This window comes from Aquarana catesbeiana, linkage group LG11, assembly GCF_042186555.1.
Source record: "Aquarana catesbeiana isolate 2022-GZ linkage group LG11, ASM4218655v1, whole genome shotgun sequence".
NCBI classification, from domain to species: domain Eukaryota; kingdom Metazoa; phylum Chordata; class Amphibia; order Anura; family Ranidae; genus Aquarana; species Aquarana catesbeiana.
Window position 1 is genome coordinate 186,456,712 of NC_133334.1, and position 26,008 is coordinate 186,482,719.

At 43.1% G+C, this 26,008-nt stretch overlaps 1 protein-coding gene across 14 annotated transcripts in view; it reads right to left on the bottom strand.

Moving 5' to 3' along the window:
* Positions 1-26,008, bottom strand: part of DUS2 (dihydrouridine synthase 2) — a 1,383,726-nt gene that overhangs the window by 236,299 nt on the left and 1,121,419 nt on the right. For all 14 annotated transcript variants that reach the window (XM_073605117.1, XM_073605118.1, XM_073605124.1 and 11 more), the window contains one exon: positions 6,463-6,618. In XM_073605117.1, the coding sequence (XP_073461218.1) occupies positions 6,463-6,618 (156 nt within the window). The remainder of the gene's footprint in view (positions 1-6,462; positions 6,619-26,008) is intronic.

The window sequence follows — 26,008 nt, forward strand, 5'->3', positions numbered from 1 at the left end:
CATCCGTCCATAACCCCTCATTATTATTTTCTTAGACAAACATCTACTACCCCTATTTCCACTCTGAGTACCTTCTCCCTACATTCTCCAGGCGTTCCCTTCTTTCAACAAACTTGTTTTTAAATGTAAGTTTTTGCGACTTTGAAGCCCTATCTATTTGATGTGGTATATATTTTTCCACTCATTAGTAATAAATTGTGCTTGATACATATATATATATATATATATATATATATATATATATATATATATATATATATATATATATATATATATATATATATATATATATATATATATATATATATATATATATATATATTTTTTTTTAGCTCTTCATTTTTTCTACAAACTATTCTTAATCAACATTATATCTGATTGCCAGGTCATTTGTAAGCCCCCTGCAGTCATAGATACGGTGCAGCCTGATCTGCCTCCAGCTGGGGTGCTCCCTGTCGGGCCCACGTATGTCTGGTTTCCAGGTACGTCCTTGTATGCGTGGAGGTCAGCTTGGTTACCCCCCTCTGGGACACAGTCCAGCCACTTACCACAATCTCCATAACATGTTCTCCCATAATTGTTTTTTCTCTGTTCAGATTTTTACTTGTTTTTTTGTATTTCTGTGCATAGATCCTTATCATTGCAACAGGCGCATATTATTCCCTGATGAAGCCAATGTCTTGGTGAAACATGTAGGAACTGAGCTTCTATTTTGAAGGCCATCACCACCTGGCCCATTTCACTGCATGTGACATTGTACAATTGATGTGAAAACTGCATCTAAGATTTTATTTATGTTTTCTTGTATATGTTAAAATTTGTTCAATAAAGTATTTTTGGAATTTTATTTTCAATATTCCACCTTTATATTTTTCTCTGGCACCGTTATAATCCCTCTGGTCATTCCCCTTACTATTTGTTCTCATACTTAGGTAAGTCTGAGGGGCGTTGTTGTTCTCATGTCTGGTTATCTGTCATTTTCTCTTTATTGTGTTTCTTTAGGTTGGGCTAGTTCATGTTCATCCTTTCAACCACGGGGTGGGGTTTAAAGCAGGGTAGCACACCGTCTTAAGGAGTCAGTCCAAAATTTAGCTCTCAGCTGAGTTTTGGCACAGGGGACGGCGGTCCGCCTTGGTTTGTTTCCAATTTCATCTCAGCCACTCTCATCCACCAGCAGGGTACATGTGCTAGGCATTGTTCTTGAATGCAGATTCATGTGGGCTAAGCATGCTCTACACAACCTGGTACGGTTGCAAGTCAGGATGGAGGTGATTTAAGCTCACGTAGTCAGAGGCAGGGTGTCTGCGCACCCCCAGCTCCTGCTCTTCTTCCATTCCTGCAGGCTAGGTCAGCATCACCTTGGTCCATCTTTCAGGCCTTCGGGTTTATATGTCTGGGCCAAGTATGTTCCTTGTCAGGGGTGGTGTTGGAATCTCCCATCCCCGGTCCTCAGACAGCCCTGCTGGAAGTATTTCCAGGCCTGCGCGCAGGCCTCATCACTATATCATCAGGTTTTGCTTTAAGTATCTTGGCTTCGGCAGTCAGTCATGCTTTCATACCAATCAGGTTACTGGAGGCAGCGACTTCCAGGGGTGCTTGGTCTGGTTCTTTACCTCCATTATGAAGGTGGGGGCTGGGCCTCGAAGGTGCCTAGTGGCAAATTCCAGTATCGTTTGTTACTTTTGGCTGCTCTTTCATCAAGGTACTCGTCCATGGTCTAGCGATTCAGCACTTGCTACAGTTGGGGGGGGGGGTTGTATTGGCATCCACACCGATATCAACTATCCTTGCACTCTCTTTCATCGGTCCTGCTGTTGATAGGGTAAGACAATTGGTGCATTCAGGACTCAGTCTCGGTTGTCAGGTTACAGGCAGAAGCACGATCCTATCGTTTCAGGTGGGACCAGTGTTCTGTGTGTCTGGCATGGTTTTCCATGTTTAAGGATGCTTGCTACCATAGCGCATTGGCCTTAACTTGCCTACTCCATCAACATATCCATCAGGTATCCAGTACTTCAGACTCCTGCCAGTTGTCCATTTTTGCAACTCACCCGCTCACTTCCCCATAACAACTATGGGTAGGCCAAGGGTTGGGGGATTTTCTCAGAGCTACTTTACTGGTGTCCGTTTGAAGTATTTCGTTCTTCTCGGCCATTATTTTGCAGGGGCTCCTCGGACCAGGCTTTGCTCCATTTTGCCCACGTTGAGTTCTGGGCTGCTTTCCACGTTTAATAGGGGGTTCCTGCTATCACAAGTCATGAGTGGGTGGGTTTCACCTGTCATAACGGATACTTACCGGATATGTATACTGTTGCCATCCGTGCATGTGCTACTCTACTTGACGGATAGTTACCTACCCTAGTTCACCTAAACATGTGTCTTTTGCCCTCTTTTCAGGCATACTGTCCAGCTAGGCCAAGGCACACCTCAGGCCTTGGTTATTAGGGTTATCGCTTTCTTACTTGAAGACTTTGACTACAAGAGTAAGACTGGCCGGAGGCTAGCCTGTGTTAGTGGGAGGAGTCTAAGGGTACATAATCCTCCTCCCCTGTCGGATCCAGTGTTGGCGTCTTTTTCAGGGTTCCCACCCACCCGTTTCCCCCAGCCTTCATACTTATACTCATTGTATTTTTTTCTCATTCTTACATTCAGGGTATGCCCTCTTTTCAGGCATACTATCCAGCTAGGACAAGGCACACCTCAGGCCTTGGTTGTTAGGGTTATCGCTTTCTTACCTGAAGACTCTGACTATAAATAGGAAATTGGGATTAAAAAGACTACGTTCACAGCAGGTGAAATAGGATTCCAGGTATGATAATAACTTCTTACTGGAAGTAGATTTTCTTGCTGTTTAGCAAAGTAGGAATCACAGGGTCAGAAACCCTTTTATCTGTTAGGACCTGGGTTTCAACAGCCATGCCATTAAAGTTGGAGACTTTGAAGCACGGTAGAGTAGGGGGATTAAGATAGCAGATCTGGTCCGTTGGAAGGAGGCCAGGGGTTGTCTACCAGAAGTCTGAGTATGTCTGTGAACCCGGTTGTTCTGGACCAGTTTAGTGCCAGAAGAATCTCTGTATTCCTTTTTTGCTTTTTTTTGTGGAGCAAGCAAGGCAGAATACTCGTTGGAAGAAAGGCATAAATTAGTGAGATGGGAGATAAATAGGGCACTTGAGGCCAGAGCTGGAGGATCCCTGGTTATGGATACAGAGGTAGTTTGTTATTGTATCTGGAGGCTAGGATGTCCACATCTGGAGTACCGCATTTTGAACATATTCGATTGAACACATCTGGATAAAGTGACCATTCCCCTTTGTCCAAGCTGTGGCGACTGATATAATCCGACTGCCAGTTGTCCACTCCTGGGATGTAGATCGCAGAAATTACTGGACAGTGAGTTTCTGTCCAGGAGAAGATCTGGTTTGCTTCCCCCAAGGCAGTCAGGCTCCTCATGCTCCCTTGAGGCTAGGTTCACACTAATGCGGTGCGGGAAACGGCGTGATCTGTGTGCATTTCTAGGACCACATTCAAGTCTCACTGCCTTTGTGACCCGCATTGGGGGTCAGTGCAATCTTAACACCTCAAACACAGGTTGCAAATGCAATGTATTTTAACAGCACCGGATCACATAGTACAAAACAACCATGCAATCCAGTTGCAGTGCAGTTCCAAAATGGCTGCATACTTTGGTGTGATGCATTGCGATTTGAGCTTTTTCAGAATGAATACAGTGCGGTTCCTATGTTCCTATGTGATTCACATGCAGTTCATAGCCTGAACTGAGTCTGATGGTTGATATATGCCATTGTGGTGGCATTTTCTGACTACCTGAAAAGGGTATTGTGACAGAACTGCTTTGGCACCCCGGTTAGGTGCTTCCTTCCGCCAAACAGTGCCTCCTGCCCCCCAAAAACCATTCCAGCAGACCAAGAGCTAATACCAGTCCTGTTACCCCAAGCATCGTACACAGACAAGATTATGCAAACTTCAAACACCAAAACAGTAAATTAAACAGTAAGTTAATCAACAAACATAACATCCCACAATAATTTGGCAAAAAGTTAAAATGGTCACATGATTAATCTCATCTCCAAGAGATGATCAGACAGACAGAAACAATAGAACAATGGGAAAGAACTACTTGACAATAAATACATAACAAACCCCACCTCAGACTATCTGGCAACAGTCTATGATACAAACTCCTACAATATTCCAGCAGTCTGAAAAAGTGGAATTAATTTATCTTCATAGATTTCTTAAGGGATATTGTTGATAAATATTTCTGTCCCAAGTGAAGAAACCTCTCCAACCCAGCCTGCAGGAGGGCCACCATATTCCCTCTGACCTTTATCCTGTACAGGAGTAATATTACACCTTTCCATCCACTCCAGAAGGGAAGCTTTATTGTACTTATTTAGATAATTAATCCAAGCCTTGCTCTCAGGGTTCATTACATTGTTGTCCGTCATGGGAGAATGATCTGCTCTCTCCATGGGCCATAATCAGTGGGTAGGAGGCTTGCCCCTAATCCTCTCTAAAAGTCCCTGTCCTGGTTAGGTCTGTCACCGGTATTACTTTTGACGGGTGCTTGACAACTCTGATTTCCAAGATGTTGATGGGGATTTTGGCTTCTTCCTTTGACCACGTTCCCTGACCTGCCAATGACTGAAAGACTCCTCCCCAACCGACAGACTTGTTAAGATTAAGGCCATAATCTGTTTGAGGAATTGTGACAGATACAGAGAATCATACTTTTGTCAAATAGACTGCCTGTTGTGTGACTGAAAAAGAGCTAGAATCTGATGCAGAAACTGTTAAGAACAGTTCCTGCTCTGGTGCAAGGGATACATTGTCACTCTGTTGTATGGGCTTTTGGCAGAGTAAGCCCTGGTTCACACCAGTGCAGTTTTGAAGTTGCGCTACTTCAGCACAACTTTAAAGCAGTGCAATATCACGTGCAGCTTGCTGATAACCGTGCAACTTCATTTAACAGATATCAATGCAAGTTGCACTGAAATCGCACAGAAGTAGTGCAGGAACCTTTTTAAAAGTCGCTGCGCCTTGAGTCATAGTAATTTGAACGGTTCCATTGCCACAAATGAGGTGCCAATTGTCGTGCAACTTTGAACTGTTAAGTCGCATGACAAGTCGTACTGGTGTGAACCAGGGCTAAATGTTTGCCTGCTGTTTAGAGTTAACATCCGTTTTGCCTGGTCTCCACCAAAGCTACAAGTGAGGGTATTCCCCGGTGGGGTACTTATGAAGTTGAGTTTGGGAGAAAGGGTAATGGGGGATAGGGTAAGCGTGTCCAGTAGGAATATGTGGTAATCCAGATGTACACTGTCCTGAAATTAATTAATCCTTGTGGCAAACGGGCGGGAGGAAGAGCCTGAGTACCTTATAAAGGCTCTAGGTGGAAGTGGGTTTAAGTGTCCAACTGGTGATGTGATGTAACACCTAGTCATCCACCTGAGGCTGAGCTGTAAATGGTGGAATTTTAGCACTAAGTTTGAAACATTTACACTGTTAAGTGAATACATTACAAACACAGTAACAGTCAGAGATAAAACAGTATTTGCTTCATCCAAAAAATGGAGCAAATACTGGTATGAATTAACAAAAGGGGCAGAAGACTGTGATTACACAGTGGGAGCCACACACGACGGGTACCGCACTTCCCCTAGAAAAGCACAGTTAGCCCTTTGATCGCTCCTGATGTTTAACCCCTTCCCAGCCAGTGTCATTAGTACAGTGATGGTGCATATTTTTAGCACTGATTACTGTATTAGTGTCACTGGTCCCCAAAAAGTGTCAAAAGTGTCAGTTAGTATCAGAATGTCTGTCACAATATTGTAGTCCCGCTATAAGTCACTGATCGCTGCCATTACTAGTAAAAATAAATAAAAATATCCCATAGTTTGAAGACGCTATAACTTTTGTGCAAAGCAATCAATATACGCTTATTGAGATTTTTTTTTTACCAAAAATTTGTAGCAAAATACATATTGGCCTAAATTGATGAGGAAATTTGCTTTTTTTTTCAAATTTTTTTTATTGAATAGGTTTTATAACTGAAAGCAAAAAATAGTTGTTTTTTTTTTTTTTTCAAAATTGTCTGTCTTTTGTTTATAGCACGAAAAATAAAAAAATGCAGATGTGATCAAATGCCACTAAAAGAAAGCTCTATTTGTTTTTTTAAAAAAAGGACATACATATTGTTTGGGTACAGCATTGCATGACCGCGCAATTGTCAGTTAAAGTAATGCATGGATGTGGTACAGGTCTAAAACAAGCCTATCTTTCTAGTTAATGTGATGCACGCCACTCCAGTTTTCTGGCACAGGAAGCTTTGCTATTTCCTTGGATAGTCAATGAAAATAATATATTGTAACAAAATCTGCAGGTCATATAATAATTTGAATATGACAACGTTCAAAATTCTACCTTGATAAAGACACTTACTTTTCAAACTTGACAGGTAACTGTGTTGCATCAACAATTTCTTCATTTTTATCATCAAATTCTAAAGTCCCTTGATTTATGATATTTAAGGATTCTCTCCTGGCCTCTTGAGATAATGTAAAACTTTCATAAAACGTAGTCATTCCAAATATTTCACTATATTTAGAAAAAAAAAACATTAATCATATATGGGGTCTTAAAGTGCTGAACCTACACTTATGCTGGCCATACACTATACGAAAAATCGGCCGAAAAATCGTTCGTATGGACACTTCGTTCGTTTTTCGGCAAGTTAGTGGGTACAAATCGATAATCGTTTGTGACGTTTTTGTGGAAAAAAAACGAACGGCATGTTTGGAAAATTTCTGCCGAACGTACGATAAATTGCAAGGTTAATGTGTTTCCCGTCCGAACTGCCTGCACTAGGTATATGTAAAAAAACGAACACAAAATTATTTATTCATGTCCACTGAACAGATTATCGGACATTATATGATGGCACGATCGTTTGCGGTCACGGTCGAACGTTCGTTTTTCGAAAATGGGTTCGGCCGATTTTCTGTATAGTGTATGGCCAGCATTAGACCTAAATATGAGACAACCTTTAACTACTTCACACCCAGGCCAATTCTGACATTTCTCTCCTACATTTTTTTGCTAGAAAATGACATAGAACACCCAAATATTATAAATTTTTTTTTTTAGCAAAGACCCTAGAGCATACAATGGCGGTCGTTGCAACTTTTTATCTCGCACGGTATTTGCATGGCAAATTTTCGAACACTTTTCTTGAAAAAAAAAGTTTCATGCTTTAAAAAACAAAAACAAAAGAGAGCGCATGCGCGGCCGGCCAGAGCAGATGTGTTTTTGAGCTGCTCCGCACACCCCCCCACAGATACAGCTATAAACAGCGGCCCCACACCTCACCCGCTACATCTATCCACCAGATCCTCCTGGGGTGAGGACCAGGAGTATAACGGATGCCACACCAGCCGCGTGGTAAGCCTCAGGGCGGCCCCCGCTACTCTTCCTGGGCTACAAGCAGGGAATCCAAGATGGCGACCGGCTATACTACACGAGGGACGCCGGCATCCAGAGAGGAGAAGCCGCCCTCACAGAAGAGGACCGCCAAACCTCCTGGGCAGAGCAATCCTCAGAATAGCCCCTCAATGCCTTCCTCAGCTTCAGGTGAGCACACGGGTATACTCCCACACCTCCTCTGTTCTGGATAGAGAGATGGCAGACCTTTTTTGCAGCCAGCCCAGCAGCCAAGAGCCAGCTCAGGAAACTGTTACTGACTTCCCTGCTATTACACCAGCTCAGCCACAGTATTCAGGTGACCCAATACTTTTAGCTCGCTTTTCAGATTTGCTACAAAGGGAACTGGCTAAGGCTACTGACAAACTAGCCCTGGACATAAAGCAGGATTTCCAGGAGCTGGGGAACTGGCTGGAAAGCATTGAATCTAAAGTAGATGATACGGTTCAGAGTGTCCCAAAATTCAAATATGATAACCGACTTACAAGATCACCTCGAGGAAGCATTCTCCAAAATCGACGATCTTGAAAATCGCGCCAGGCGCTATAATTTTCGTATCAGGGGCATTCCAGAAAATGTAAAAGATATCACTTCCATCACTTACTCACTAATGCAAGCAGCAGTACCTGATATTGATGACATTCATATGGAAATCAATCGCATCCACAGGGCTCTGATTCCTCCAAAACCCGATGGCCCCCCAGGGATGTTATCGTTAAACTGCACTTTTTCCGGATCAAGGAAGCAGTGATGCGTCATGCCAGAAAAAACACGGATCTGGAAATAGATGGCCTCAAGATTCAATTATTTGCTGATATCTCCCAGGTCACTATCCAAAAAAGGCGATCGTTTAAACCCTTGTTGCTACAGCTGATCCAACGCAACATTCGCTATAGATGGAACTACCCCTTCAAGCTCCAATTCTCCTTTAACAGCAAGTCCTACTCCTTTCCTACATTTGCTGAAGGTGAAACAATCTTATTGAAATTGGGCTTCATCTCTCACAGCCCCTCATCACAGAACCGGCCTGGATCCAATAACCTCCCTCCTCCACTCTCCCCTCTTTGGTCGAAAAAGCCGAAAAAGCCGTCAAAGACATCAGCCCTTTCTTCTCATGTGTCATGAAAACCTGTTTCATCCTATTGGATGGATTTTTCGGGTGGTGCGGCGGCTTCTCAGTAGTCCCATCACGGGACGTTAGCCGTTGCTTTTTTTTTTTTGCCTTTTTTTTGATAGCTTTGATATACCATACACCTGTTGCCTAATGGCTCTAGCCGACCCTGAAGTGGTTGGTTGATTACGGTTAACAGGTTTTCTTTTCCAGGTTTGACTTCCTTTATTAACGTTCATCCCACTATATTTGATGCCACGGTCGATCCACTATGTGGCTCTATCAGTTTCTCTAGGATGAGATGTGGGACCAAAACTGTATTTAAATGTGCCTTTACTGCTGGGTGGGTGTCTATGCACTCTCCCCATTTGAAGGACTCTTCCCATCACTTGTTTTTGGTGAAGACTCCTCCGCACTCGGAGCTTCGGCTCTGAGATACTTAAATTAGAATATGTGCAGCGCTAAAAACTGAAAAGTTCGATATAGGGACAATGAAGTCCAGCTATTAGTGAGAAAACATCTGAGGAAAAAAAGAAAAAAAAAAGAGGGAAAAAGTCCTTAATGTTTATATGACTCATGTAGTGACTTCGTGTGGAAAACAGTTCAAATGCGTGACATCCAAAGTGAAGACAGGAGAGGCACACCACCACTGAAAATAGGTAGGCTTACCAGATCTCGTGGACCCAGGAGGGCATACGCCCAGGTGGGTCGAATCAGGCTTGGGTGGTGGGTGATGATAGATGTTCCGGAGAGATGGTGAAAATGCACATCTAAGAGTAAACCGTGGACTTGTAGGTCCCTTTTACATGCAAAGTGAGTCGGTCCTCTTGTATCTTGAGCCTCTCTATTTTGTCAGTGAGGTCACCCATTACAATAAATGGCAGAGGGGAGGGCAAAAGCTTTAATTCCAACAGACAGGACTTGTCCAGGACACAGAGTGCTGACTGTGTGTCTCAGGTGATTCTAGATTACCTGACAGTCGGAGAAGCAAAGGGGAGTAGCCCTCTGTTTCTCTCGATGCGCATCATTCCCTGAAACCAAAGTTATTAGGGATAAAAACAGCGTTAACTTCTAGTTAAAGGTCATATGGGGGAATCATTGATTACTCTCCTAATTTATTATGCTCCCAACACCAATAAAACCGCACTCTTTTTTTCTCCCCCCCCCCCTTCCCTTTCCTCTGGGATTTTCCCTGTCCCTTCCTCGGCGGTCCTCCCCCCCCCCCCCTGCCAACGCACAGATCCGTCAGAATTTACTAAGGGAATACCCTGAAAGCTAGTTACGATAAAATTAGTATGAGAGATTAAAAATGCGGTAGAAGTTAACACAGACAATGCTGTATAGCTGATGGAATATGATTTTTCTCTCCTGATGTGATTGTATATAAAGCATTAATAGGAATATAAGACCTATAAACCGATCTGAGATTCTATGACTTGGAAATATGTAATTGTTTGGATATGTATTTTGAAATATGTAGCAATAATATGTTCTCTGTATTTATGATTTGTATGTTTGAATTATCTCAGACAGGAGACAAATAAAAACTTTTCTGTTAAAAAAAAAAACAAAAAAAACAAAACAAAAACGCACTTTTTCACTCCCTCCTACGGTCCATGGCTCCTGAATTTGAAGGCGAAGTGATCCTAGAGGGTGACTCTAACTTAGCCTTGGATATTATTAAAGATAAATCACACACTGTGGGGCTCCATCCCCCTCCTAAACAGAGTCACAAATTTGCACAACTACTTTATCACTATGATTTAGTGGATGTTTGGAGGGAAGCAAACTCCACCGCTAGAGATTACTCATTACTCAAGAGCACATGGACACTACTTCCGTATTGATCATATATTTTTCCTCTCGGGACTGCTACCTAAATTGAAGTCCGCCAAGATATTATCTACCCCCTGGTTGGATCATGATCCAGTTATGGTTCAGATCTCGGACCTCACTAGTAGGACAGCAAACCCTCATTGGTGATTGAATGAATCTCTCCTCGGTGACAAATCTCACTGTCTTGAGATTTCTACCCATTTACAAACTTACTTTGATATTAACAACCCAGGAGATACATCCCCTGCTATTAATTGGGCTGCACACAAAGCTTCTGTCCAGGGAGCCTTTATTCAATTGTCCTCCAGACTCAAAAAAGCTCCCACAGAATTGATCTCTGCCAAAACCAGGGAGTTTGAAATTTTAACTAAACAACATAAAAGCTCTCCGTCTCCTAACCTATTTATTAAAATGGAACAATCCCGCTTGGAACTTAACATCTACCACACCACTAGGGCCGAGAAACAACGAAGGTGGATGAATCAAATTTTTCACTTGGCGGGACCGCTTGGGTTCTTTATTAGCGCATAAACTTACCCCTAGACACTCTCACCTGGCACTCCCCAAAATTAGATCAGGAGGCCAGCTTCCTCAGGACCCCCAAAAAATTCTTCGGGAATTCCACGATTTTTATCTGATCTATATAGCAATCCTCGGGACGCGGCCCCTGCATCCATTAGGGAATTCTTGGGGAACCTCCCCCTCCTGTCCATCGCAGATGATCATAAAGACCTTATGGACCAGCCTTTTACGGGCGAGGAGATCTGTGCTGCTATTAAATCACTTTCACTCCATAAATTCCCTGGCCCAGATGGTCTTCCTAATCTTTATTATAAAAAATTCTCCGGACAATTGGTTCCACACATGGTTCTTTACTTTAACTCCCTGCAGTATGGAGGTACAGTCCCTTTGGATGAAAATAAAGCATATATCAGTGTTATTCCTAAACCCAACAGGGACTCTACTGACGTTCGTAACTACCGTCCAATTTTGTTAATAAACTGCGATTTTAAAAATCCTCACGAAAATCTTAGCCTCTCGCCTTAATACCTTTTTAGAGCACTACATTCATAAAGACCAACCTGGATTTATAACGGGACGTCAGACCCTAGACCAAATTCGTAGATCCATAACCCTAATTTCAACAGCGCGGTCCAACTGGGATGCTCCACTTGCCCGGGAACTCTTGCTCCTTTCATTGGACCTTAATGAGGCCTTTGATAGCCTAAACTGAAACTACTTTTTTGTTACCCTTGAGACCCTAGGGTTTGGCCCTACCTTCATTTCCCTACTGAGAATGTTGTATTGCTCCCCAATAGCCCAAATTTCTATTAGAGGTCATAAATCACCACGATTCCCTATCCAGCGGGGTACGAGACAGGGATGCCCACTCTCCCCTTTATTATTTGCATTGGCAATAGAAACCCTAGCTATGGCTATTCGTTCTCACCCTGACTTTCACGGTATTCGTTGTGGCCAACAGGAACATAAATGTGTGTTGCTTATCTCATGTAGATCACTAATCCCCAAGTAACCTTGCCTAATTTGTTGTCCCTAACTAGATAATTTCTCATGACTCTCGGGTTTGTGTCTGAATTCCCAAAAAACAGTAGCATTTAACATATCACTACCCCCTGCCGAGGTGCAGATTCTTCAAAATACATTTAGCTTTAACTGGATTCCTCATTCTCTCCCGTACCTAGGGGTCTAGCTGACTTCCTCTATAGACACTATATATAGGGCAAATTACCCCCCATTATTTAAAAGACTTAAGGAGGATCTTCGTTGTTGGGCAGATTATTCCCTTTCATGGTTTGGCAGAGTCAATTCAATAAAAATGACGTTCCTACCTAGACTCCTTTATTACTTTAGAACTTTACCGGTGGCAGTCCCGAGGGGAGACTTACAACGTTTACAGGCTGAGGTTCTGCATTTGTATGGGGTAATAAAAGACCTCAGATACAAAAGCGAACACTTTACACACCTAAACCTATGGGGGGGGGGGGGCTTGGTCTCCCCAATTTACAGGCATATTACCAATCAGCTCAGATAGCCCAGCTAGCTTATACCACAGCTAAAGGTTCAGTCCCCCTTTGGGTCTCCATAGAAGCACTTGCTTGTCATCCGTTATATGCTATAGGATCCTTAATGTGGCTTCGTCGACACCCACCTATACTATGCCCCACCTTATCGCATTCTTTAACAATATAGGACAGGACACGCAACCGCAGTCCTTTATCGTCCCTTTGTACACCACTAGCTCCCATTTTCTGTAACCCGGAGTTTCCGCCTGGTTTGACTCCGCAAGAGTTTCAGTGGTGGCTCAATAAAGGGTTAATGAGAATCTGAGATTTTTTTGAACGGGGATCAACTACACAATATTTTGAAGACAGGTTTCTAATGCCCCCTATCGAAATATTTAAATACAACCAAATCACATCGTTTGCCAGATCTAACCTTAACCAAGTGGTGGGCCCCCTTACGCTTACAACATTTGAATTAACATGTCAGGCCAGAGGCTTCCAGAGGGGTCGGATTTCTGCGATATATACTTTTTCTCACTGAGCCAGATTCAAAACTTGCCTATATGGACCTGTGGGAAAGAGATTTGAATCTGATTTGTGATCTTACTGAATGGCAAGATATTGCTTATCAGTTATCCAAGATTTCCATTAACACTACTCTTATAGAGGCCAACTATAAAACGATGCGGTCAGTTGGGGATGATGCACCATATCTGGTGGCAATGCCCCCTTGTAATTAGATTTTGGATTCAAATTTTCAACTTAATCAACTCAGTGACGGAGGTAAACATTCGCAGATCTCCTGAAGCCGCCCTCTGTCACAAACTGCCTGACGGCACACCCAAAAAATCAGTGAAATTGATTAATTACATATCGCTGGCGGCAAGAATTATGAGACATTACAAGACATTGGAAACAGTCGATAATCCCTCTTGACCAGGTTAAAAATAAACTCAATTGGTTTATGATCTATGATAAACTCACTCATATTCTTTGTAAAGTCAAGAAATTTAATAAGATATGGGATCCATGGATTGACTACATCTCGACTCCATAGCAAACTCCAGGATGACCCTCTCTCTCCTTTCACTTTTTCCTTCGTTTCTTCCTTTCCTCTCTCCTCCTTTTTATTTGTTTTTTCTCTCTCCAGAAATTTTATACACAATGCAGATGATCACATATGAGGCCTCCTATGACCATAAGTCCTGGGTCTGTCCCAGAGACTATGACCGGGAGTCTATACCCTCCCCTCACACTGGGATTCTCCGGATCATAACTGGGAGGCTATTGTTAAATCCCATCAATTTTTTGGATACTTATCACACTTATCTTAGTACACTCATTATGTTCTGTTATTGCAATAGATGATGGATAAGTACTATGATCATACTTTTATTTCTCTGTATTGGTATGTGATGTTTTGAAAACTTGACGCCAATCTGCCTATGTGTCTGGCTATTCTGTACTCTGTTATTCTTTCAATAAAAACATTGAAATATAAAAAAAAACATTAAAGTTAGCCCAATTTTTTTGCATAATGTGAAAGATGAAGTTACGCTGAGTAAATAGATACCTAACATGTCACGCTTCAAAACTGCACACGCTCATGGAATGGCACCAAACTTTGGTACTTAAAAATCCCCATAGGCGACGCGTTAAAATTTTTTACTGGTTACATGTTTTGAGTTAGAGGAGGTCTAGGGCTAGAATTATTTCTCTTGCTCTAACGTTCGCAGCGATACCTCACATGTGTGGTTTGAACATCGTTTTCATATGTGGGCGGGACTCGCGTATGCGTTCGCTTCTGCATGCGAGCTCATGGGGACAGGGGCACAATTTATTTTTTTATTTTTTTAATTTGATTTTTTTTTTTTTTTAGAAAATGTGATCACTTTTATTCCTATTTACTCCTATTTATTCCTATTTACAAGAAATGTAAACATCCCTTGCCTAGAATAAAAACAAACAAACAAAAAAAAAAGATCACGGCTTCCCAGCTGTGGCGCCGCCGTTTTTTTTAATGCAGAGGCCAGGCGTGACGTCATGAGATCGCGCCTGGCCTCCGAACGATCATAGAGACCCCTGCAACCATCTGGTCCACCAGAAATCTCTATCGTCACCATCCGGGGCCGGCAGATCTGTTCTCCGACCCACCGATAGAAGTAGTGAGTCGGTAGAAGCACCGGGGGTCAGCAGGAGGGGGGGACATCCCTTCCCGCTGCCCATAAGAACAATCAAGCGGCGGAACAGCCGCTATGATCGTTCTTTTGGTACAGGGAATCACCGGCTGAAAACGGCAATATCTGAATGATGTCTGTAGCTGCAGGCATCATTCAGATATCACTGCACAAAGTCAAGGACGTTCCTGAACGTCCTACGGGGCGAAGTGGTTAAAGCGGGCCTAAACCCTCCTATTCTCAGCTTTAATGTAAGGACCCCAATTAGACTACTACAGCTGAGCAAAAATAGCATGTTAGTCTCTGAGAAACCTTCGGCCTATTAGCCTAGTACCATGACATTAGGTAAACAGCGATCAATAACAGAAAATAAATACTGTGTTTACTTATAAAGTGTTGTGAAAAACACATTGCTATAATATTCAGTGATTTTAAGATGATAGGACAAAACCTTGGTCTTGGAAAAACATTTTCTCCCAGTTAAACAATGGCCCCAGGCATAAGGCTACTTTCACACTGTAGCCGCGTTAGCGGTAAAGCGATGCTCGTTTTAAGCGGCACTTTTCGGCTGCTAGTGGGGCACTTTTAACCCCTGCTAGTGGCCGAAGAAGGGGTTAAAACCGTCCGTGTTGTGGCTCTTCCGAAGCACTTTTTAGGCGCTTCAGAAGCGCTGCCCATTCATTTCAAGGGGCGGATTAGGAGCGCCGTAAACAACCCCAAATATGTTGCTTTGCAGCACTTTATTTTTCTGTCCCGCAAGCACACCACCCCAGTGTGAAAGCACTCAGGCTTTCACACTGGGGAGGCATGAGAGGCAGTTTTCAGGCGGTCTACAGGCGCTATTTGTAGCGCTAAAACACCTGAAAACTGCCTTTAGTGAGAAAGTAGCCTTAAACTACACAAGAATGGATTAAATGATATCTACTGTACCTAATAACAAGGCTCTATTATATACATACAAGAAAAAAATGCATTATTTATTATAGTTTATTGCAGTTTACCAGTAATTAGATGTGGTGAATGCATTAAGTTTCATTTTTTGGGCTAATAACATTTTCAGCAAGTACAGAAATGTTGATCTTGTCAGAAATGCAGTTTCCTTGTAGCATTCTGTTAACTGAACTGAAAGCACCAATATTGTATACAGTACTTCTACAATGATATATTCTGTAAATTAAGCATTCCCCTGCCCCCATATAATGGAGATGTAAAGAGGCATGTATTTGTAGTTCATAACACCAGTAAAATGTCTGTGCATCTTTTAAATAGCTTTTTCCCTTTACATTGCTTGTTCAGTCATATCACTCAAAAAGGATACAGCCTAGGTCATATTAAATAAAATGTATAATATGCACCCAGTAAGTAAATTATTACTGCCTACAAAGACTGAAAGCTCTGAACAGAGAACAGTCTTAAGCCTCATGCCCACGGGCGTTTTAAAAAACGAGCTGCAAAGCTAGTACCGACGCCAGGAAAAAAGCGGCGTAAAAAAACGCATTTTTTTTGGCATTTTGCTTTGGCATCAATGCGCGTTTAGCCACGCTAGCTTTCAGCCACGTTTCGCTGTCTCTATTCAAAATCAATGGTTCCCTATGGGAGCCCACTGATTTGAATAGAAGTCGCACAGAAGTCGGATCAAGATGATCCGACTTGTGTGCTGAGAATCTTGAAGGGGAACCCCGACAAAATTTTGCGTCAGGTTCCCCCAAGATCCATACCAGACCCTTATCCGAGCATGCAGCCCGGCAGGTCAGGAAAGGGGGGGGACGAGCGAGCGGACCATACCAGGCCACGTGCCCTCAACATGGGGGGGGTTGGTGCTTTGGGGCCCCGGCACCCCCCACCCCAATGCCAGGCTGGTGCTTCCTATATCTGGGGTCATCCCTTTAGCCTCCGGGATCCGTCCCTCTTTCTCTGTGTCGCAGAAGCCCAAGGTTCCAGATCAGCATCTACTGACTACAGGGCCCGACAGCCTACCTCTCCTGAGGATTGATCTGGTCTTCTCCTAATGAGCTCTGAATAGACCCCTGCTTTGCCCACTGAACATTCTATAAAAGGGATCACACCTGTTTTTCCTGGTGCCTGCCAGGTTTGCATCACAAACTGCTTCATCATCTGTCACAGCCCCTGGTGAACACAATTAACCGCATTACTTTGTTCACCATAAACTGATCCACAGATGTAATAGCCATATAGGGCCTATTCCTACCCTTTGCTGGTACGACTCGTCTAGCTGGGGTTTGGGAAGATCAGAAGAAATTTAACGATCCATCTTCTTTCTCAGGTTTTTTTATCCAAGTAAGACAACTGCCTTCACTTAAGTTATTGCCTACTTCCTTTTATAGTTTTACATGTACATCAACACTGTTACTGTACTTGTGTGTGGGGGCACCTGTCCTCTCTCTCATTGGTTACTTGTATATATAATTGTTGATCTCCTAGGAGAGAGGAATTCAGCCCTAAGCGGTAGTACAGGCGAGGTTCTTCTCTGATGCTACTGACCTCACCTTGATGTGGGATGTTCATATGACAGATTGACTTTTTCTCCTCCAAGGTGCTTACTCGATGTAGGTATGGACCTCCTGGGTCCGTCTTAGATCTCTATCTGTTTCTCCTGACAGCTGGGGTTGTGCTGACTTCTATGAGACAGCCCCTTGGTGATTTACAGTTAGATTCAGTACTATTTACTCTACAGGGCTATCAAGGTTAATGTCAATGTTGTTGTCATTGTTGAGTTCTGCTATTGGATTGGATTGAGCAGCAGTAACCCTGACTCTGTTATGGACGCCGGCTTACCCGCTCAGCTCTTTCTTGTTATATGGTTGCTATGTTTTTACCTCCATAGTTAACGTGTTGCCTTCTTAATGATTGTACTACTATCCGGGGAGTGGGTTGTTCTCCTACTAAATGGGAGACCCACATCCCAGATTTGGTGCAGTTTCGGTTTGGATGTCCTTTACAAGACTGTCCTTTTACTGCCACCCTTCTACTGCATATTTACTTACTAATCCCTGCTATGCTGTTGGGATCACAACTCAGATTCTTTCCTTTCGACCTCTGTCCCAAAATAGAATTGTCAGAGGGGGACGAATGCGCAACTTCCACAGGATTGGTTGCATGTTTGTGTAGCTCCACACTACTCGCGCCGTTTACCAGGCAGCCCTGCCTCTCCTTCATCACACCTCTCATAGGATGCCTCCGCTCCTCTGCAGGACAGTGACTACACAGCCCCCCTCACAGAAGAGGACTTGGATAAAAGTCTAGAGTCCATCTATAGCAAAATAGCTGCTAAATTTCAAACGAAATTGCATAAAAGCACAAATACCCTGACACAAAAGAATGCTGCTCTGGGGGCCATACTGACCGCTTAGAGACAAGACATGATGAACTCAGTATAGCCCACAATGATCTGTCCAGAGAACATGAATCCCTTGTAGCATTGGTCACTCAACTGCAATCTCAAGTCGAAGATCTCGACAATCCAAGTAGCAGATCTCAGGGATCAGCGGGGTCCCTGAATCTAACACTAATCTGATTCCTGCCATGCACAAATTGTTCCAGTCCCTGCTACCGGATCATAAAACTGACTCCTTTTACCTGTGATTACATACACCGGGTCCTACGTCCAAAACCACCCCCGAGACATTGTGTTCTGCCTAAAAGACTTCCTGATAAAAAAAATAGGATTTTTATAACAGCTTACCTGTAAAATCCTTTTCTTGGAGTACATCATAGGACACAGAGCCTCAAGTAATTACTTAGTGGGTTATAGCTACCGTCAGGTGTCGACACTGGTGTAATCAATACAGGAAGTTGACTACCCCTCCTCCTTCCAGGAGTACCTCAGTTTTTGTAGCCAAGCAATATAAGTAATATACTTACACCCCATAAAACAGAGGGGCGGGACCTCTGTGTCCTATGATGTACTGCAAGAAAAGGATTTTACAGGTAAGCTGTTATAAAAATCCTATTTTCTTTATCGTACATCATAGGACACAGGGCCTCAAGTAATTACTTAGTGGGACGTCCCAAAGCAATGCTACTTGAGGTGAGGGAGACACAACCCGTAGGGCACCCCCAGACCTGAGGACTTATACTGCACCCGAAGGCGATATCCTCATTCCTTCTTACATCCACTTGATAAAATTTTGTGAATGTATGGACCGAAGACCAAGTTGCGGCCTTACAGATCTGAGCAAAGGAGGCCTGGTGACGCACTGCACAAGAAAGCACTAACCGCTCTGGTAGAGTGTGCCTTAACTTGAATAGGAGAGACTTACCCCTTAAATCATAAGCTTGAATTATAACTTGCCGAATCCACTTAGCAACAGTGGATTTCGACGCTGCCTGTCCTTTCTTAGGACCCTCTGCTCAGATTCGTAAGACTGATGTCTTATTTATTCTGCCAGTTTCCTTTAAATACATTTTCACTGCTCTCACTACATCCAGACAATGTAGTGACTTTTCTTCCCTGGAACATGGTTTTGGGAAAAATGATGGCAATATCTTCATTTAGGTGAAAGCCTGAAACCACTTTTGGCAAAAAGCCTGGACAAGGGCGTAACCCCACTCTGTCCTCGTAAATATTGAAATATGGCTCTTTACAAAGAGAGTAGCCAATTCTGAACCCTCCTTGCTGAGGATATAGCAACCAAAATTATCAGCTTCCTAGTCAGAAGGACTAACGGAATATGCTGTAATGGTTCAAATGGCTGTTTTTGTAACACTGACAAAACTAAATTCAAGTCCCAAGGGCTTACGGGTGATTTAACTGGCGGACTAATCCGCATCACTCCTAGCATAAAAAACCCCAGACTAGAGAATGCGTAGCAAGCGGTTTTGAAAAGGCTGAGACTTGGCCCTTAATAGTATTTAGGGCCAACTTCATCTCTACGCCCAATTGTAGAAAGGCAAGAATTTTGCCTATAATATATCTCCGAGGGTGCCAACTCTTGGATTCACATCAGGAAACATAAGCTTTCCAAACTCTATAATATATAGCTCTGGAATCTGGCTTCCTTGCGTTGATTAAAGTTGAGGTAACTGACCTGGAAAGCTCACGTTTTTTCAGAATGTGGGTTTCAATAGCCAAGCCATTAAATTTAGCGTTCGTAAAGTAGGATGGAAGATCACCCCCTGCGAGAGCAGGTCTGGCCTTTGTGGTAGAGGTCAAGGACCCTCCACTGCCATCTTTACGACTTCTGCATACCATGACCTTCTGGGCCATGCTGGTGCTACCAGAATTACTGGCCTTCTTTCCAGTTTGATCATGCAAAGAAGTCGAGGTAGCAACTGAAATGCACAGAGCAGTGAAAACTGATCCCATGGGGTTACCAGCGCATATGTTTCATATGCAAGTGGATACCTTGTCCTGGACACAAAGTTGTTTAACTTCATGTTGAATCTGGAGGCTTGAAGATCTATGTCCGGAGTCCCACATCTTTGGCAAACAGCCCGAAACACTTCGGGGTGAAGAGACCATTCCCCTGGGAATAACTGCTGGCAACTTAGATAGTCCGCCTGCCAATTTTCTACTCCCGGAATGAAAACTGCCAATAGGGATGGGACACTCCTTTCTGCCCAAGTTAGGATATGGTTCACCTCTCCCTGAGGTGAGAGGCTCTTGGTGCCCCCTTGGTGATTGATATAGGCCACAGCCGTGGCATTGTCGGATTGAATCCGGACAGGACAAATCTTTAACCTGGAGGTCCAGGTTTTCAGGGCAAGATACACTGCCTGAATCTCTAGGATGTTGATGGCAGGGCTCTTTCGAGTTTTGACCACTGTCCCTGGACAGTTGTCTTTTCTAGTACCGCTCCCCAGCCTGAGAGGCTGGCATCTGTCCTTACTACTTTCCAGATTATTGGTCTGAAGAATTTCCCTTTCAGCAAATTTTGGCTTTGTAACCACCAACTGAAGCTTTGAGACACTCTTGGGGTCAGCCATATTGGTAGGTCCAAAGCTTGGATCATCTTGTTCCAAGCAGAGAGGATTCTGTTTGCAGCAGTCTTGAATGGAACTGGGCATAAGGGACTGCTTCGAATGAAGCTACCATCTTTCCTAACAGCCTCATTTAAAGGAGAATTGAAGGATTTGCTTTTGACCTTACCATCCGTACCAGCTCTTGTATGGAGCTGATCTTCGCTGGAGGCAAGAACACCCTTTTCTGGGCTGTATCTATGATCAGGCCTAAGTAATCCAGCTTTGTTACTGGTTATAAGAAATACTTCTCTAGGTTGAGGATCCAACCAAGATTTTCCAGGTAACTGGTTGTAATGCTTTGCTTTAAGTGAGTCACTGACTGGTCTATTAACAATAGATCGTCTAGGTACGCCAACACTGTTATGCCCTGTGCCCTCAACCTGGCTAGAGGTGGGGCCAGTATTTTTGTGAATACCCATGGTGCTGTGGCTAACCCAAAGGGTAAAGCCGCAAACTGAGTGCTGTTTCTACTTTGAATCGCAGAAACCTTTGGTTAGCGGCAAATATAGGGACATGCAGGTATGCATACCTGATGTCGCTGGACACCAGAAGTTCTCCCCCTTACAGGATGGAGACCACTGACCTGATCGACTCCATGTGAAAGGAGCAAATTTTTAGGAACCGATTAGATCCAGAATGGGTCTGACATTTCCATTCGGTTTTGGTACCATAAACAGGTTTGAATAGAATCCCAAACCTTGTTCTTCTGTGGGAATCTGTATGATTACCCCTTGATCAATAATCGGCCTAAATGTTTGAAACAGGGACTGTCTTTTCCCTGGATCCTTGGGAACATTTTATCTCAGAAAATGAGAAACTCCTGAAAACTCTAGTTAGTATCCTAGAGTCACTGTGGAGAGAGCCCATCTGTCCTGAGTTTCCATTTGCCAGACTTCTGCGTAATGCAGAAGTCTTCCCCCACATTGTTGAGGGGATTTGCGGCTCAAAATCTTTTTTTGAGCCTGACCATGACCATGCGATTTTCCTCTGGAATCTGACGGTGGAAGCCGTTGTCACTGCCTAGAGGCAGATGTGCTTGGCACAGGAGAGAGGGTCCGTTTAAATGAAGGAGTAGTGGTTGAGGGGAAGTGAGTCTCCTGCAAACAAATGACATCTGCGTTCAAACGTCTGATCGTGCGAAGCACTGCAAGGCGCTTGACAGCGTTATTCAGGCCCCGAACATTCCAGGACAAAATTCTAGTTAGCTTGAGCATTGTGGTAAAATAACCATATAATAAAAGGATGTCATTAAATAATATATCCTGAAAAAGAGACCATAAATCAAAATCATTGAAGAAGTCCCAATTGTGCGGTATGAGGGAAAAAAAGTAACCCATAAAAAAGGTAGCATTTGATATAACGTGTAGGTAACATGCTATTGAAAGGAGCCATAAGTTGACCAGGAACATAGCAAGGTCCGTTTGCTGCAAGAAGGGTGGTGTTACACAAGTTTTCATGATGGGGTGGACAACAAAACTGAAAAATAACTTATAACCGGCCAACATGGCCAAACTGATTTGCCAATGGGCTGTTGGAGGTCTGGACCAGACCACATTGGGGGCAACAGTGGAAGCGCACCGTAGTGTCTTAAAAACTTCTCTGCAGCAAGAACAATAAGCCCTGTTAGTCATGGTAGTCTGTGAATCAACAGCCTTCTCCGCCTTGGCAACAAATCCTGGAAAGCAATAAAGAACCTATTGGCACAGAACTTTACCCGTCCGGAGAAACAGGGCGTCGGTTGCGATTTTCCTTGATCAATCTTTCTTCCCGATCTAGCCATTGTACTGCCGTGGATGGTAAATCAAAGAAGTGCACTGAGCCCAGTGCTTCCACCCTGAGACAGGCCGGATACAGCATGGCATATTTTAAATCAAGTGCCCTGAGGCGTTTGTTAATATCCATAAATTTTGTGCGCTATTTCTGCAACTCAGCAGAAAAGTCTGGAAAAAAAGATATTTTGGCATTATCGACTTTTAACAATTCTGGTTTGATCCTAGCATTCTGCAATATTGCATCTCTGTCCTTGTAGTAAAGGAGCTTGAATAAAAAGGGTCTGGGAGGTGCTCCTGGTGGCAAGGGCCTGGCCGATACCCTGTGTGAGCGCTCCACAGAAAACACAGGAGTAAACACATCTCTACCAAATGCCTCGATCAACCATTTTTCAATAAAGTCCACTGGGTTGTATAGTCCTGATATCCCAAGAAAGGCCCTGGCTGGGTTTATAGCCGCAAGCTTACCCTTGCTTGCCTCTGGTAAGCGTGCATTTTTTCTGGTGATTCACATTCATGGGTGAAGGAAGACTGCACTTTTTTATTCTGAATTCAGCTATCGGCTGACTTTTTGGACTTTTATGCTAATTTTGGCCTTTTCTGCATATCACTATTTGGTCCTTTTTTTCTCTTTCCTTTTTGTGTATGTTATATCCACAATTTATTCATTTTATTTCACCTTTCACCATATTGTTATCCAATGTGATGATTTTTTTATAAGATTATGTTCATTTTTTAGCGCAGCTATTGTTTGTTATAGTCTGGATGTATTTATCCAAATCATCGCCAAATAGTCGCTCCCCATGAAATGGGAAACTAAACAGAAGCTGTTTGCAGGGTGCATGTTACTAACACAAGGGCCAGGTGAGACGCCTGGTGAATAGAATCTTTTATAGCATCTATGGAAAAACATAATGCTTTTGTAATTCGGGCCAACTCGCGCCTGTTGTGCAGGGAGCTCATTAAGAGCATCTGTGAACTGGTCTTTTAAGGACTGACAGATGCCTATGGCTGCAATTGCAGGCTGAGCCACAGTACCTGCTAAGGAAAAAGGATTTCAAACAGGAATTCCAACTTGTTGGATCCTTTAGCATTTGAGCATTGTCCACCGGACAAGTTAAACCTTTATTCACACTGGAAATCGCAGCATCTACTGCTGGAACTTTCTATTTTTTTGATGAATTTTTCCTCCATGGGATAGAGAACTGAGAAACTCTTTGGAGGGAGAAAATGCTTATCCAGATGATTCCACTCGGTAAAATAAGCTTTTCTAGCAATGTGTGGACAGGAAACGCATGCACTTGTTGTGAAGGTTTCAAAGAACCCAAAGAAGAAACCAGACTTTCAGCTGACTCTGTTAGGGGTAGCATGAAAGTGGAGCATACCAAGTCTGTAAGGATTTGTACCTTAGATTGTAAAGCCGGAACATCAGCTGTTTCCTCTGCAGAGGCATAATCGGTTTGTTATTCCAGATCGTTTGAGGGTAATACCTCATCCTGTCCCCACTGTTCCCCTGTTAAAGGGTCTGGAGTGGGAGAGATGGATCTAGCGCGCTTCCTATCCCCTTCAACGGAGGATGAGTTTAAAGCAGCTAATCTTCCTTCTAACCTCAACAACTAAAGAATGGACTTTGAAGGCACACAGGTATACTATCTATAAAAGGTAAAATGGTTTTATTTGGGTATGGCCTACAAAGATTAAGAACAATTGATGCAAGTAAATACATAGAACAAAAAATATCTGCGTATAATTAGTATTTTCTACGCTACATACAACCAGGACACCACTTCATGTGATACATGTATAAAATGACGCATCCAGAAACAGGTGGGGAACAAATTCCCATGCAGGTGTTCCGATTGTGGATGTGAGTAAGCAGGTTGTGGGTCGGATTGTAAGTCCGGGTAGATGTATTCTTAATAGCTCTAGTTCGATCGCACAGCGCCGCACATCCTGCCCTTTCCTCTGACCGGATGTGCAGCGATTGACAGGGACACGGGGCGCCTTCTGGCTCCCTCGAGTCCACGCCTCTGCTACCACCGCATTGGCTGAGCGGCATAAGTCGGTGCATGCGTGGCAGCCAGCGGTCGGACCGGCACGCATCACTTCTGTCCAGACTTGGTGCATTTCCAGTGGGGGGACCTATAATACACACAGCTCGGCCTGTACTGTCAGCAGACGCTGACCAAATATTGTGAGCTGCACCTCATTCTATAGCCCTCTTGAATTAAGGTAAGCGACCACTTACACACTTTGACCCTGATCCCCACTGAGGGACACTGGGTATCGCTTAATAGGGCTCTTAAAACGTTTTGTATTTTTTTCTCTCCGTTTTTTATTTTATAGGTTCTCACCCCCTCAAGCCACTAATTCATTGTTACTCATGAAACTTTCTATATGAAAACTTATATACGCTCATCTCTAACTTGAGATACCTGGCTAGATATGGTGCCTCCACAGCGTTTTTCCATACTGCTGGTCTTTCATTTCAAACAGGTAGATATTTAGCTTACCAGATAAGATACTATACCTACACTTTTTCATCATGTCTGACTACTATATGGTAAGCTGTGTTTTTTGGTTTCTATTGCTATCTACTATTCCCTATATCTGTTAATGCATTAGGTTTCCCTCCCCTATATTTATTACTTCTAATCCAATAATTTTTGCGTAGCCCCAACTGGTCTCTTATACAATTAATGCATCTGGAACCCTCTTTTTGGGACAATTTGGTCCCTTTCTTTTGTTACTTTGGGGAGTATACGGTCTATCGTGTACTAGGCTATATCCATAAATATATACTTCAACCCCTGTACCATGATATATTAGGTCCCCCAGCTACCTGGCTTTGCCGTTCTGCCCCCAAGTGACCAGTTTCCTTTATGGGGTTTCCATGCGGCCGTCTTACTCGGTTGGAGCAAATGTTGCACTTATTATCAAAGTGATGTTTCGTATTTTATCCTTAATTATGTTTTGTGTTTATATATTGATATACAATATATTTATTGATGTATTTTATGTATACCCAGCAGAATTTTTTTTAGCTCCTGAAGAAGCGTTTTTCATACGTGCAACATGTCGAGCTATTAAGAATACATCTACCCAGACTTACAATCCGACCCACAACCTGCTTACTCACATCCACAATCGGAACACCTGCATGGGAATTTGTTCCCCACCTGTTTCTGGATGCGTCAATTTTATACATGTATCAAATGAAGTGGTGTCCTGGTTGTATGTAGGGTAGAAAATACTAATTATACGCAAATATTTTTTGTTCTATGTATTAACTTGCATCAATTGTTCTTATTCTTTGTAGGCCATACCTAAATAAAACCATTTTACCTTTTATAGATATTATATCTTTGTGCCTTCAAAGTCCATTTTTTAGTTGTTGAGGTTCCATAAGTCTAATATCGGGACATTGGCACATTACTACTTGTGTACCTACAGTGTCACCCTGTTTCCAGGTACACATTTATTTGGGAATTTCTCAAAAAATCTTCCTTCTAAGCCTTGCAAGGCAGAGGAAAATACATTTTCAGTCACGTATACAGGGGCTAAAGTGTGACAAGTAGTTGCACCACCAGCCGGTTCCAACGGCTCACC